The sequence below is a fragment of the Lonchura striata genome, chromosome 22 (assembly GCF_050655825.1).
Source record: "Lonchura striata isolate lonStrDom1 chromosome 22, ASM5065582v1, whole genome shotgun sequence".
Lineage (NCBI taxonomy): Eukaryota > Metazoa > Chordata > Aves > Passeriformes > Estrildidae > Lonchura > Lonchura striata.
This window is the reverse complement of record NC_140724.1, coordinates 3,328,670-3,341,543: the sequence shown is the minus strand read 5'-3', so window position 1 is coordinate 3,341,543 and position 12,874 is coordinate 3,328,670. Positions and strand designations below refer to the sequence as shown.

The window sequence follows — 12,874 nt, the reverse complement described above, 5'->3', positions numbered from 1 at the left end:
GTTTTAGGGAGGTTTAGAATTTGCTCTGCTCCCTAAGAGGAGTTGTGGTTTTAGGGAGGTTTAGGATTTGCTCTGCTCCCTAAAGACGAGTTTTGGTTTTAGGGAGGTTTAGGATTTGCTCTGCTCCCTAAGAGGAGTTTTGGTTTTAGGGAGGTTTAGGATTTGCTTAAGATTTGCTTACTTCTTAAGAGGAGTTTTTTTCCCTTTTTTTTTTTAGGGAAGTTTAGGATTTGCTCTGCTCCCTAAGAGGAGTTTTGGTTTTAGGGAGGTTTAGGATTTGCTCTGCTCCCTAAGAGGAGTTGTGGTTTTAGGGAGGTCTAGGATTTGCTTAAGATTTGCTTACTTCTTAAGAGGAGTTTTTTTCCCTTTTTTTTTTTAGGGAAGTTTAGGATTTGCTCTGCTCCCTAAGAGGAGTTTTGGTTTTAGGGAGCTTTAGGATTTGCTCTGCTCCCTAAGAGGAGTTGTGGTTTTAGGGAGGTTTAGGATTTGCTCTGCTCCCTAGGAAGAGTTTTGTTTTTAGAGAGGTTTAGGATTTGCTCTACTTCTTAAGAGGAGCTTTTTTCCTTTTTTTTTTTTTTAGGGTGGTTTTAGGATTTGCTCTGCTCCCTAAGAGGAGTTTTGGTTTTTTTTTTAGAGAAGTTTAGGATTTGCTCTGCTCCCTAAGAGCTTTTCATGGAAGCAAGCAATGGATTGGGTTGGGTGATTAAAATCATCCAGTTCCTCTATGCCAGGTTCCAGGGATGGGGCAGCCACAGCTTTTCTGGAAATTCCATCCTGCCACCCTCACAGGGAAGAATTTCCTCCCAATATCCCAAACCTCCCCCTCTTTTAATAGAATAGTAGGAACTTGATAAACCAGACAAGTGCTTGCTGTCCCCAGAGAGTGAAATCTCAGGAAAACTTCAAAGCTGAAAAACACGACACTAAAAAATAACAATTAAAAACGAAAATAAAAACTTAAAAAAAAAAAAAGGGCAAAACCCAGAATGACAGAACAAAGACACCACCACAAGGCTCTGAACTCCGACACAAACCACACACTGCAACACCAGGAGAGGGAACAGCTAGTCCTTGGATCACAAAGGCAAAATTCTTGCATGACCAGGAGACACACGGGCAGATTTGGGAGGGATGAATCCCACTGAGGAATTTCACGTCCCTGTTCCATCCCTTGCCCTGATGACACGGACCAAATGTGAAACTCCTTTGTGCTACGGAGAATTTAAGGAAAAGGAGGCTGTGCCAAATCTTTTACAAGGACTTGGCTGGCTCACAAACAACTTCCCTCTGTAAAGCTGCGTGGCCTCGCTCGGCATCGAGGAAAAATCCTCATGGATCTGTCATTCCTACACCCTACAGGCAGAGAATTGCCTCTCCACCTTGGCCTACCTGTGGGGAAGGCAGGGATTACACCAGCACCACAAAATCCTGGTTTTTATGGGTTTTGATGATGCTGGCAGATTGCAGGACCTCAAGCCCAAGGTCTCGAGCCACCGCAGCAGGAACCGCTTTGGCAACTCCAAATTAAAGGTGTTCCACTAAGGAACAAACTGTTCGAGCTGAAACAGCCTTGAAGCAAACCCCTGGGTGCTTTTTCTGCCTCGTCCTCCCCCACTTCTGGTGATGCAAGAGTAAAAAGCTTCCGTTAAGGGCTGGTAAAGCTCTTTAAAATGAGCGCACGCACACACGGAGATGATTTGAGTCTCTCGCCGGGTTCTAGCCATACCTTCCCGTGCCTCTACCGCTTCTACTGTGGCTGCAATACAGAAGAACAGTGGCATGCAGAAATGAAGACAGGGAAAAAAAACAAAAAAAACAAAAAAACAAACCGAAACAAAACAAAAAAACAGGAAAAAAAAAAAAGAAACAAAAACAGAGTGACAGTGAGTGATCCGACATCATGGCTGCGACGCAGAGCCCGCGGCCCCCCAGCCCCGGTGGTGCCAAACGAGTGGTGAGAGGGGAGAAAAAGGTGACAAGAGGTGGAGAGGAAGGGGGAAAGGGGGGTCCCGAGGGCTCAGGGGAGTCTCCTTTCCTCTGGGTTGATCTGATGGAAGAACAGAGGAGCAGAGAGCGGGGGGCTTCCTGCTGTGTGCACTGGACAGGGACAAGCTGGGACTGAGCCGTGGATCTGCTCCCGGCTGGGTGGCTCCAGGCCACCTCCAGATGATTCCAGTGATGGGGAATTCACCCTGCAGCACACAGAAGGGATCCCAGGGGATGTTTTAGAGCAGTGGGAAGGAGAGGGGCTGCCTGATTTCCAGGGAAGGACAAGCAGCAGGGCTGCTCCACTCCTGGTGCCTTGAGTTCTGAGAGAAAATCAGGCTCAAAATCCAGTTTGGCTTCAGCTCCACCTCCTGAAAGTGTTACCAAGCAACAAGGCACCACAGAGCTGAGCAATGTCCCCCTTCCTAAATCTGCTGCAGCAACATCCAAGGTTTGGTAGGCCCTGCCTCAACATCTGGAAGGACGCCCTTCCCTGGAGCAGATTCTCTGGATTTTAGCCTCAAAACTGCAGGTTTTTTTTCACTTTGGACACAATGCAGAGGCCACGTGGTCCTCGGGAGGCCACGGAGGAAGGATGGAGCTGTGGCCGCACAGCTCTGCCCCAGATTCTGTGACTTTGTTCAGCTGATTTTGCCAAGCCCTGCTGGAAAAGGCTGGGGAGAGGCTCAGGAGGGCAGGGCCCCCTCTCACTGCAGCCCTGTTTCCCTTTCTTGAGGTGCACAGGCACCCCAAAACGGGGGCAGCACCCCCTCCTCCTCACCCAGCAGACGGGGCTCCCAAAAATTCACCGGGAGCGTGAAGGGATGTGCGAAACAGGAAAGGGTGGGAGGATGGGGAAAAAGGGGAGAGAAAAGGGTCAGGAGAGGGAAAAGGGAGTGGAGAAGGGGGAAGGACAAGGAAAAGGGAAAGGACAGGGAAAGGGGAAAGGACAGGGAAAGGGGAGTGGGAGAAGGGGGAAGGACAGGGAAAAGGGGAAAGGACAGGGAAAGAGGAAAGGACAGGGAAAAGGGGAAAGGACAGGGAAAGGGGAGTGGGAGAAGGGGGAAGTACAAGGAAAGGGGAAAGGACAAGGAAAGGTGAAAGGGAATGGGAGAAAGGGAAAGGACAGGGAAAGGGGAAAGTTTAGGGAAAAGGGGAAAGTTTAGGGAAAAGGGGAAAGGACAGGGAAAAGAGGAAAGGACAAGGAAAGGTGAAAGGGAATGGGAGAAAGGGAAAGGACAGGGAAAAGGGGAAAGGACAGGGAAAAGGGAGTGGGAGAAGGGGGAAGGGGAAGGACAGGGAAAGGAAAAAGGACAAGGAAAGGGGAAAGGACAGGGAAAGGGGAGTGGGAGAAGGGGGAAGGACAGGGAAAAGGGGAAAGGACAGGGAAAGGGGAAAGGACAAGGAAAGCGGAAAGGACAGGGAAAGGGGAGTGGGAGAAGGGGAAAGGACAGGGAAAGGGGAGTGGGAGAAGGGGGAAGGACAGGGAAAGGGGGTGAGGAGGGCAGGAGAAGCCGGGAGTTGCCGAGGGCAGCGGGGGGAGCCTGCAGGCGGCGGGCAGGGCGGGTAAGGCAGCAGCAAAGGCCCAGCTTGTTTGTTCTGTCCTGGGGAGAGGCTTATTTTGGGGGAGGGGAGATCCCTGGCACCCCTAAGAGAACCCCCTGAGAGGCAGAGGTGCTGGAGAACGTCACTGCATGACCCTGTGCTGTCGGGATACAGGGACAGAGCTGCTGCAACAGCCACCTTCCCACTCAGGCTCTGCTCCCAGAACTGGGGCGACGGGGCTGTGATGGTTTCTATAAAAACAGGGAAAAAATCCCCATCCTCCTCTGTGGGCAGAGAAATCCGTGAGCTTGGGAGCGATGCTGCATCCTCCCCGGGAGCAGGCAGTGGTATTTCCACGTTTCTGACTCGTGAACTATTTAATCCAGGCAATCCCCAGCCCAGACCTGAGGAGAGCTGCAGGAAATCCCCGTGTCCATGGGAAGGGGGAAGCTGGGGAGGTGCCAGGCTTCAAAGGCCGATGGCAGGGGAGGATTTAAACACTGGATTACAGGATTCCCTCTGGGATAGCTCATTCCCACTCGCCCTGGGAGTGGGAAGAATCAGATCCTTCGCTCTTTGCTGCTCCCTGAGCTGCTGAGGGAGGCAGTGAATTTGAGAAGAAACCTCCACAACTACCTCAAAACCCGAGAGGAGATTGTTCTGAACCACCCAGCCCTGGAGCAACCTTGTTCCTTTTTTGGGATTCATGGCTTGACAGGGGCAGACCGGGAGGGGTCTGGTTGAACGAAGAACAAACAAGCAGCTGTGTCACTGTCACATTCACACAGAGGCCGTGTCACTGTCACATTCACACAGAGGCTGTCAACAGCAGCAGCACAGCGAGCTGAGGCAGAGGATGTGCACCATGCAGCGTTAGAAGGGAAATAAAGGATAAAAACTTGTTGCAGGAACAAACGATTAAGCGCCAAACATGCTTTAGGCAGGGTGCTGCTGGTTTTCTTCCTCGAGGGTACACGGGGACATCTCGGCATCTCTCCACACCCCCACCTACACCTCTGCTTGCTCCTGCTTGGGAATCCTTCCTCCCCACGGGCCTGAAGCCTGGCTGGGGTCCCCTGGCAGCCCCCAGGCCGCCCGTGGGAGCTGCTCCAGGGGATTTGGGGCAGGGGGAGTGCAGGAGCAGGGATACTCACCGGTCTGCAGGGTCTGCCTCCCCCCCGAGAGCACTCCCAGGGGCAGGGTACCTGTGGGGGTCAGGCCTTTGAGGGTCAGCACGCTCTCGCTCTCCTCCCTGCAGGGAAGAGCAGCACCAGTTACACACGGAGCAGGGCTGGGACTGGTCCGGGCAGGGCTGGGGGGTGTGGTGGGAGCCATGGATCGTGAGAATCATCCAGCCATGGGATCATTAAAGACTTCCAAGGTCACCGAGTGCAACCGTCAACTGCCCACCTCCCCAAGTGCCACATCCACACAGCTGTTAAACCTCTGGGGATGGGGACTCCCTTGGGCAATCCCTTCCATGCAGAAATTTCCCCTAATATCCAACCTGAACCTCCCCTGCTGCAGCTCTTTAGGTCATTTCCTCCCATCTGCCACTTGTTATTTGGGAAAAAAGACCAACCCCTGCCTGGCTACAACTTTTTTTCAGGCAAATGTGTCCTGAAGAGGCAGGAGAAACCACCTGGTTTATGAAGTTTTTCCCTTCTTTTTTTTCCTAACCAGTGTTCCCCTTTCACCCAGTCCCCTAATTAAACTCAGTCCCCAAACTAAGCCCAGTCCCCTAATTAAACTCAGCTCCCAGATGAAGCCCAGTCCCCAAATGAAGCCCAGTCCCTGACTAAAGCCCAGTCCCTGACTAAAGCCCAGTCCCCAAATTAAGCTCAGTCCCCAGTTTAAACCCACTCCTCAAATTAAGCCCAGTCCCCAAAATAAGTCTGGTCCCAAAAATTTAGCCCAGTCCCCAAATTAAACTCAGTCCCCAAATTAAGCCCAGTTCCCAATTTAAGACCAGTCCCCAAAATTAAGCTCAGTCGCCAAAATTAAGCCCAGTCCCCAAAATTCAGCCCAGTCCCCAAATTAAGCCCAGAGCCCAATTTAAATCCAGACCCCAAATTTAGCCCAGTCCACAATTTAAACCCAGTCCCCAAATTAAACTCAGTCCCCAGTTTAAACCCAGTGCCCAAATTAAGCCCAGCACCCAAATTAAAACCAGTCCCCAAATTAAACCCAGTCCCCAGACTATGTCCAGTCCCCAGTTCAAGCCCAGTCCCCAGGTCAAGCTCAGCCCCCAGTCCAAGCCCAGTCCCCACTTTAAACCCAGTCCCCAGTTCAAGCCCAGTCCCCAGTTCAGTCCCAGTTCCCAGTTCAGGCCCAGTCCCCAGTTCAAGCCCATCCCCAGTTCAGGCCCAGTCCCAACTTTAAGCCCAGTCCCAACTTTAAGCCCAGTCCCCAGTTCAAGCCCATCCCCAGTTCAGGCCTAGTCCCAACTTTAAGCCCAGTCCCCAGTTTAAGCCCAGTCCCCAGTTTAAGCCCAGTCCCCAGTTCAGGCCCAGTCCCAATTTTAAGCCCAGTCCCCAGTTTAAGCCCGGTCTCTGGCCCATCCTCACCGAAGGACTGAGAAGACCCGTGCCATCTTCCCAATGGCTCTGATCTTATTCCTGATGATCTCCTTCCGCACCGTTGTCCCACCTGAGGGAGAGAAAAGAGCAAACAGCAGCGCGTTGGAGCCTCCCTGCTCTCCAGGGAAGGCCGGGATGAAGCACCTGCCTGACTCCAGGAAAAGAAATCATGGTTTTTACAGACTGACAGCTACACCGGAGAGAGAACGGTGCTGGAAGGATGGCATCAGGATGGCACCGGGATGGCAACACCAACGAGATGGCACACGGAACTCGAGAGGGCTGCAGAGAGGAGAACCACCACGGGACACGGACTCGGGGAGGCGGCGCTGGCGCTGGCCAGCCGGGCCCAGGCTGCACGGATGTGACACAAATGACTCAGCCATGAGGACGCGCTCGGCAAGGCAGGGCACGGAGGGGTCTGACGGCTGATGGGCACCGCTGGGCTCGCTCGCAGCGGCACGCAAGCATCAGCTTTGGCATCCAGGGAGCACGGGGAAGGGCTTGGCCCGAGCCTGGCAGCTCTGCTCTGACCCCACACGGACACAACGGGACAAGGGGGAGCTCCCTTTCCGCTCTACAGACACGGCGGGAGAGAGGAACAACAACAAAAATAAGCACGGAGGGAGCTGAAACCAAAGGGAAAATTCAGGTCGAAAGAGGGAACAAATCCATCTCCTCTCAGCTGAGATTCCTCACATGGCCCAGTACACGTCAGGACAGGGAAGCCAAACCCAGGGCTAACATGCACCATGGCTCAGCCATGCACTACGTGGCTGCATTCAGAATCGGGTAGAAACGTGACCCCCGTTTCTCAGAGTTCCTGGAGGAACGCAGAAGGGTTAAAAAACACATGGAGCTTATGTTAAAACTGAAAGGGGATGAAGAGACTGCCCCACTAGTCAGCTCTGGAAATCCACTTCAAGGATCTGGTGGCACAGGCAGTGATAATTAAGCTCGTAGCAAATTCTAGCTGGGTACCTTTCGGATAGCTTGAAATGTAGTGATCTTCAGGGAGAGGAGACACCAAGAAACAAGTAGATGAAGACAGAGATAGAAGAAACAAATTTAATTTTCATGGGAGGGAGGAAAGAAAAAAAAAACAAAAAAAAAACAAAAAACAAAACGGGAATGCAATGGGATAAGCGGGTTAGAGTCTCCACCTGGGGCTGAGGCAGCTCAGGCCCCACTTCTCGCTGCCCCCCTCAGCTTCCTCAGGTCACCACCTCACTCCTGAGTCCCCCCAGAATCCAAACTGCTCATCAGCTCAACCACTGATTTGTCCCATTCAAGCACAGCTTAAAACCAGGGCCAAAACCAGCGTTTTTGGGGAGGGGGTGACAGGAGAAGCCACTTTACAGAGTTCACTGCAACAGATGAGAAGATTGGGTGGATATTTTGGTGCAGAAAATTTTGAATTAGGGGAAAAAAATAACCAGCAGCCTGTGTAAGGAGCAGGAAACCATTCCCAGAGTAGCTGGCAAGAATTGTCTGTCGCAGTGAATGTCATTTAATTTCTCTGTGACTGAACAGCAAAGGAGGAAAAAAAAAAAAAAAAAACAAAACACATTCCCTACCCAAAACTGCAAAGGAACTGGAGGCCCTGGCTGGGCATCCAGCTATAAATCAAGTGCTGCTCAGACATGAGAGACCTTGCCCAGCCTTTCCCCCCGCTGTTCTCTGGTGCCAGCAGGGATATTTTACCTTCCAACGTCTCGTCGCCATCCGAAATCAGCTCGTCGTCGGAGCAGATGTTGAGGATGTTCACCAGCATCTCGGTGACTGCAAGAGGCACAGACAGCGAGGTCAGAGAGGGTTTTGGAGGACCAGGGAAGGAGTTCAAGGTCGTCTGTCCCCTGCAAGTGGGAGCCTAAAGACACTTTTAGGCGCCAGAGCAGACGACACACGCTGCATCTTCTGCCAAGGAGGTGGATGCAGGCCAAGCACATCACAGAGGAACCAGACGTGGGGAAGGAGGTGCCAACATTCCTGCAGAACAGCCTGAGCTCCCTCAAGGTCCCCCCTCCCCATCCTCACCCACGCCACCGCCACCTGGCTCTGAGAAAGGCCGAATTTGGGGAGTGGGGGGGATTCGACCTTTGGTGCCTCAAAACCCTTTGGAAGTGGTGAGGGTGAAGCTGCATTTTGAACATACAAGAATGGGGTGGAATTTAAGCTCATCAGGAGAGGTAAAAATCCTTTTGGTGAAAAGCTGAGGCAAAGTCTTGGTCATATTTTAAGCTGCCTCGCCTTCTTCAGAATGAAATAAGCCTTGAAGTGAATGCTTCCTTTTTGGTGGGCAAAGAGCCAACAGGAATTTAAAATTCTTCTGCTGCAAACCAAGAGAAACATCTCCAAATTCTGAGGTGGGGCTACAGCACCCAAGATCAGCTCCACCAGCAATGCAGAAAGAGCAGGAAAAGAGTGTTTTATTGGTAAAAGCTTTTTCAAGCAGGTATCAACAGCTGTTTTTGCACTAATTAAATCCAGTAATGAAGACCTCTTTGAGGGTGAACTGCTCTCCTGTGCTACCTGGAGCTGCAACACTCTCCCAGCACCGTGGGACAGGTTTGTGACACTCAGGACAAGAGGAGCAGTCACTGGAGTTTGGAAGAGAAACCCAAATTTATCTCTCTTACCCTTTTCCCCTACGAAAGGCAAGGACCATGTGAAGACATCCATGAAGTTTGGAAGCCAGTAGGGGTGAGGGGAGCAGTTGAACTGCCTGATGTTCATGACGTTGTTTTCGTATTTCAGTACAGCAGCTGGGGGAGAAAAGGCAAAGAGGATAAATATCCATTTATTCCCACTTACAGAACCCTGGGATGGGCTGGATTTGAAGGGATCTTAAGGAGCAACCAGTACCACCCTTGTCATGGGCAGGGACACCTTCCACTATCCCAGGGTGCTCCAAGCCCCTCCAACCTGGCCTTGGACACTTCCAGGGATTCAGGGGCAGCCACAGCTCCTCTGGGATTTCCATCCCAGCTCCTCACCACCTTCACAGGGAGAAATTCTTCCCCAAAATCCCATCCATCCCTGCCCTCTGGCAGTGGGAAGCCATTCCCTGTGTCCTGTCCCTCCATCCCTTGTCCCCAGTCCCTGCCCAGCTCTCCTGGAGCCCCTCCAGGCTCTGGCAGGGGCTCTTAAAGTCTCCCTGGAGCCTTTTCCTCTTTCATCCCCAGCTCTCCCAGCCTGGCTCCCTCTGGAAGTGTTAAAAAACCTTCATTATCAACATCTCGCTACTCTCTTGTAGAATCAAGCTACCAGCTCTCCAAAACGAGAAGCTTTAAGCCATAATTTTTTGGTTTGCTCAGGTTGCTCCTCAGCTTAGAACAGTGAAGCTCAAACAGAGCCAAGATCTGAAGTGAGGGGTGAAAAACTCCACAGCTGGAGAAAATTCCACCAGGATCCCCACGGTTTACGGGCAGAGTGAAGGGGAAAGCTTTCCTACACCATCAGCTTCTGTGGGATGGCAGCATCCATCAAAAGGGCTCCATTCTCCTGTGGCTGGGAATGAAAGCTTTATTCCAGGCCTTATGACTCCACAGTTAATTGCCACAGTAACACATTAAGTCAACCACTTCAGCTCAGCACACAAAGCTCTCTTTCATTCCAGGCACAAGAATGCGACTGGAGGAGAGGGTTTTGTAGCAAAAAGAGTGTGTTTTTTGTATCCAAACCAGCGTGGTGGCAGATGGAGAAGGGCAGGGGTTGTCCCTCTGTGCTGGGCACTGGGGAGGTGCCTCGAGGGCTGTGTCCAGCTCTGGTCCCCACTGAGACATGGAGGGGCTGGGGGGAATCCAGGGCAGGGAACAGGGATGGGAAAGGGTCAGGAGCACCAGGAGAGGCTGAGGGAGCTGGGAAGGGGCTGGAGAATTCCTGAGGGAGCTGGGAAGGGGCTGGAGAGTTCCTGAGGGAGCTGGGAAGGGGCTGGAGAGTTCCTGAGGGAGCTGGGAAGGGGCTCAGCCTGGAGAAAAGGGGGATCAGGGGGACCTTGTGGCTCTGCACAGCTCCTGCCAGGGACAGGAGGAGAGGGAACGGCCTCAGGCTGGGCAGGGCAGGCTCAGGGTGGAACCAGCAGGAATTTCCCCATGGGAAGGGAGCTCAGGAGCTGGAACTGCCCAGGGAGGTTTGGATCCCCATCCTGGAGGTGTCCATGGAACTCCTGGAAGTGACACTGAGTGACCAGGTGGGGATCAGGCACAGGTTGGGTGTTGGAGCTCTTTTCCAATTGAATTATCCTGGGATTTTGGGAGAGCAGAGTAGGAGAGGGATTTCCTGACCCTGCCCAGGAGCAGCAGAGCCCTGGCCTTACCCTTGTTGTTATAGACATCTAAGTAATTTGGTGCAGAGAAGATTGTGATTAACGAGGGAAAGCCCGTGGTCTGGCTCTTCCTGTACATTCGGTACCTGCAGAACAAAAACAGAGCACGACTTAAACCTGGCCTAGCCCAGCCCAACCCTGCCCAGCATCGAGTTAAACCTGGCCTGGCCCAGCCCAAATGCTGCCCAGCATTGAGTTAAACCTGGCCTGGCCCAGCCAAAACCTGCCCAGCATTGAGTTAAACCTGGCCCAGACCAAACCCTGCCCAGCATCGAGTTAAACCTGGCCTGGCCCAGCCCAAATGCTGCCCAGCATCGAGTTAAACCTGGTCTAGCCTAGTCCAAACCCTGCCCAGCATCGAGTTAAACCTGGCCTGGCCCAGCCCAAATGCTGCCCAGCATCGAGTTAAACCTGGTCTAGCCTAGTCCAAACCCTGCCCAGCATCGAGTTAAACCTGGCCTGGCCCAGCCCAAACCCTGCCCAGCATTGAGTTAAACCTGGCCCAGACCAAACCCTGCCCAGCATCGAGTTAAACCTGGCCTGGCCCAGCCCAAATGCTGCCCAGCATCGAGTTAAACCTGGTCTAGCCTAGTCCAAACCCTGCCCAGCATCGAGTTAAACCTGGCCTAACCCAGCCCAAACCCTGCCCAGCATCGAGTTAAACCTGGCCTGGCCCAGCCCAAACCCTGGGCTGCAGCACTTACCCAGCATCCTGGGCTTCGTGAGCTCGGATTACGGATAACAAACTATTGTTCTGCAAAAATTCACACACTGCAGGATAACTGGAAAACAAAAAAGGGAGGAGAACTCAGCTGGGAGCTCGGGTGGTCTTGGTTTCAGGGAGCAGCCACTTGTAGAACACAGCCAGTTTTCGTCCAGCACCCCAAAATTATGTTTTATTCAAAAATTATTCAAATTGTCTATTTTTATTCAAAAATTAATTGCAAAGGTTCTGTTAAACCCTCCCTATAAGCAGACTGTCAGCACAAATCCTTCTTTTTTTAGCAAGGAAAGATTATTTCTTAGAGATGCAGAAAACCACTCACAGGGCCAGTCCAAAGAAGCATCTCTGCTGCTTGAGACCCCAGGTCTACAAAATAACTTATCCAAAGACAACTCAATATTCAAATTTATTCAAAGACAGCTCAATATTCAAAGACAACTCAATATTGAAACTTATCCAAAGACAGCTTAACATCCAGAGAAGCGAAAAACAAACAAGAATTTGTGCATTGGAGCCAAGTGAGGAGAATTTCACGTAGACTGCAAAGCCCCAGAGAGTGATTTTAGTGTGAGGGGAGGGAAATGTCCCTTGAAACAGCCCTCACCTGTAGAAATAGGAGCAGCCTCGGACAGTGTTGTGGGCAAAATGCTCCAGGGTTTTCTCGTTGCCATAATCCTCTGAGGGATCCGACCACAGCAGGTCACACATGGGACCAAAGGCTGGAGGCTCCTTAAACCTGTCTAACTGGAGAGGGGACACAACATCAGGAGGAGGAATGCTTTAAAAGGTTTTCATTTTAGATTTATGTGTGCGTTTTCCTTCTTTTTTTTTTTTTCTCCTTTATGGTAGTATAGTAGTAGTGCCTTAATGAAAGTTTTTTTTCCCCTTTTGTTATTAAGTTTCAGCCTGCTTTGCTCTGCTCCCATCGCATTTCCCAGCATTCAATTGAGAGGTTGCATTTTCACAAGGGGATCTCGCATTGTGTCAAACCATGACAGACTTTTGTCAGAATCTGTGCTATTGATGATTCTGACATTTAAAAAGTTTCTGTCTGTCACCCCCTGCCAAAGCAGAAGCCAGAATTGGTCTGTGCTGGTTTCCAGGTTGTTTATTCTGTTGATCTCTCACATGTTCTGCTGCCCTGCCCAGCTCTGTCCTGCAGGGCAGCGTGTGGGGCTCTGCCCTCAGTGGGATGTGACAAACATTCAATACCAGAAACTCCCTGGGCTGCATTTACAAGAACGTGCCAATATCTGTCACCTGCGTTGGACAGTGTGTCCCCAGCCTGAACCAACAGAAAAATGCCAACACCACAGTGAGACATGGAGGGCATGAAGAAGGAGAAAAAGGACAAGGCACACCCAATTTCCTCCATCTTGTCCCCTTTGGACCCCTCATCTAGAATCCTAAAATTTCACTTTTGCACCCGTGCCACATTTAATTATCACTTATATGAAACACTCAGAGCTGGTAATTCATCCTATGAGATTGAAAATTGTTTTCCATGGACAGAGATCAGACACACCCAATTTCCTCCATCTTGTCCCTTTTGGACTCCTTATCTAGAATCCTAAAATTTTACTTTTGCACCCGTGCCACACTTAATTATTACTTATATGAAACACTCAGAGCTGGTAATTCATCCTGTGAGATTGCAAACTCTTTTCCATGGACAGAGATCACAGCCAGTGTCTCTGGGGGCTCTGTCCAGGA

The 12,874-nt window shown here is 51.4% G+C and overlaps 1 protein-coding gene across 5 annotated transcripts in view; it reads right to left on the bottom strand.

The window, feature by feature from the left end:
- PPP3CC (protein phosphatase 3 catalytic subunit gamma) overlaps positions 1-12,874 on the bottom strand; it is a 40,616-nt gene that overhangs the window by 862 nt on the left and 26,880 nt on the right. Inside the window, exons 6-14 of one of the 5 annotated variants that reach the window (XM_085559175.1) lie at positions 11,766-11,905; positions 11,142-11,219; positions 10,429-10,523; positions 8,750-8,875; positions 7,815-7,892; positions 7,092-7,118; positions 6,099-6,180; positions 4,686-4,783; positions 1,685-1,756 (exon numbers count right to left, since the gene is read on the bottom strand). In XM_085559175.1, coding sequence (XP_085415301.1) covers positions 1,685-1,756; positions 4,686-4,783; positions 6,099-6,180; positions 7,092-7,118; positions 7,815-7,892; positions 8,750-8,875; positions 10,429-10,523; positions 11,142-11,219; positions 11,766-11,905 — 796 coding nt within the window. The remainder of the gene's footprint in view (positions 1-1,684; positions 1,757-4,685; positions 4,784-6,098; positions 6,181-7,091; positions 7,119-7,814; positions 7,893-8,749; positions 8,876-10,428; positions 10,524-11,141; positions 11,220-11,765; positions 11,906-12,874) is intronic. The other 4 variants (XM_085559176.1, XM_077789250.2, XM_077789251.2 and 1 more) reach the window with 4 other exon arrangements.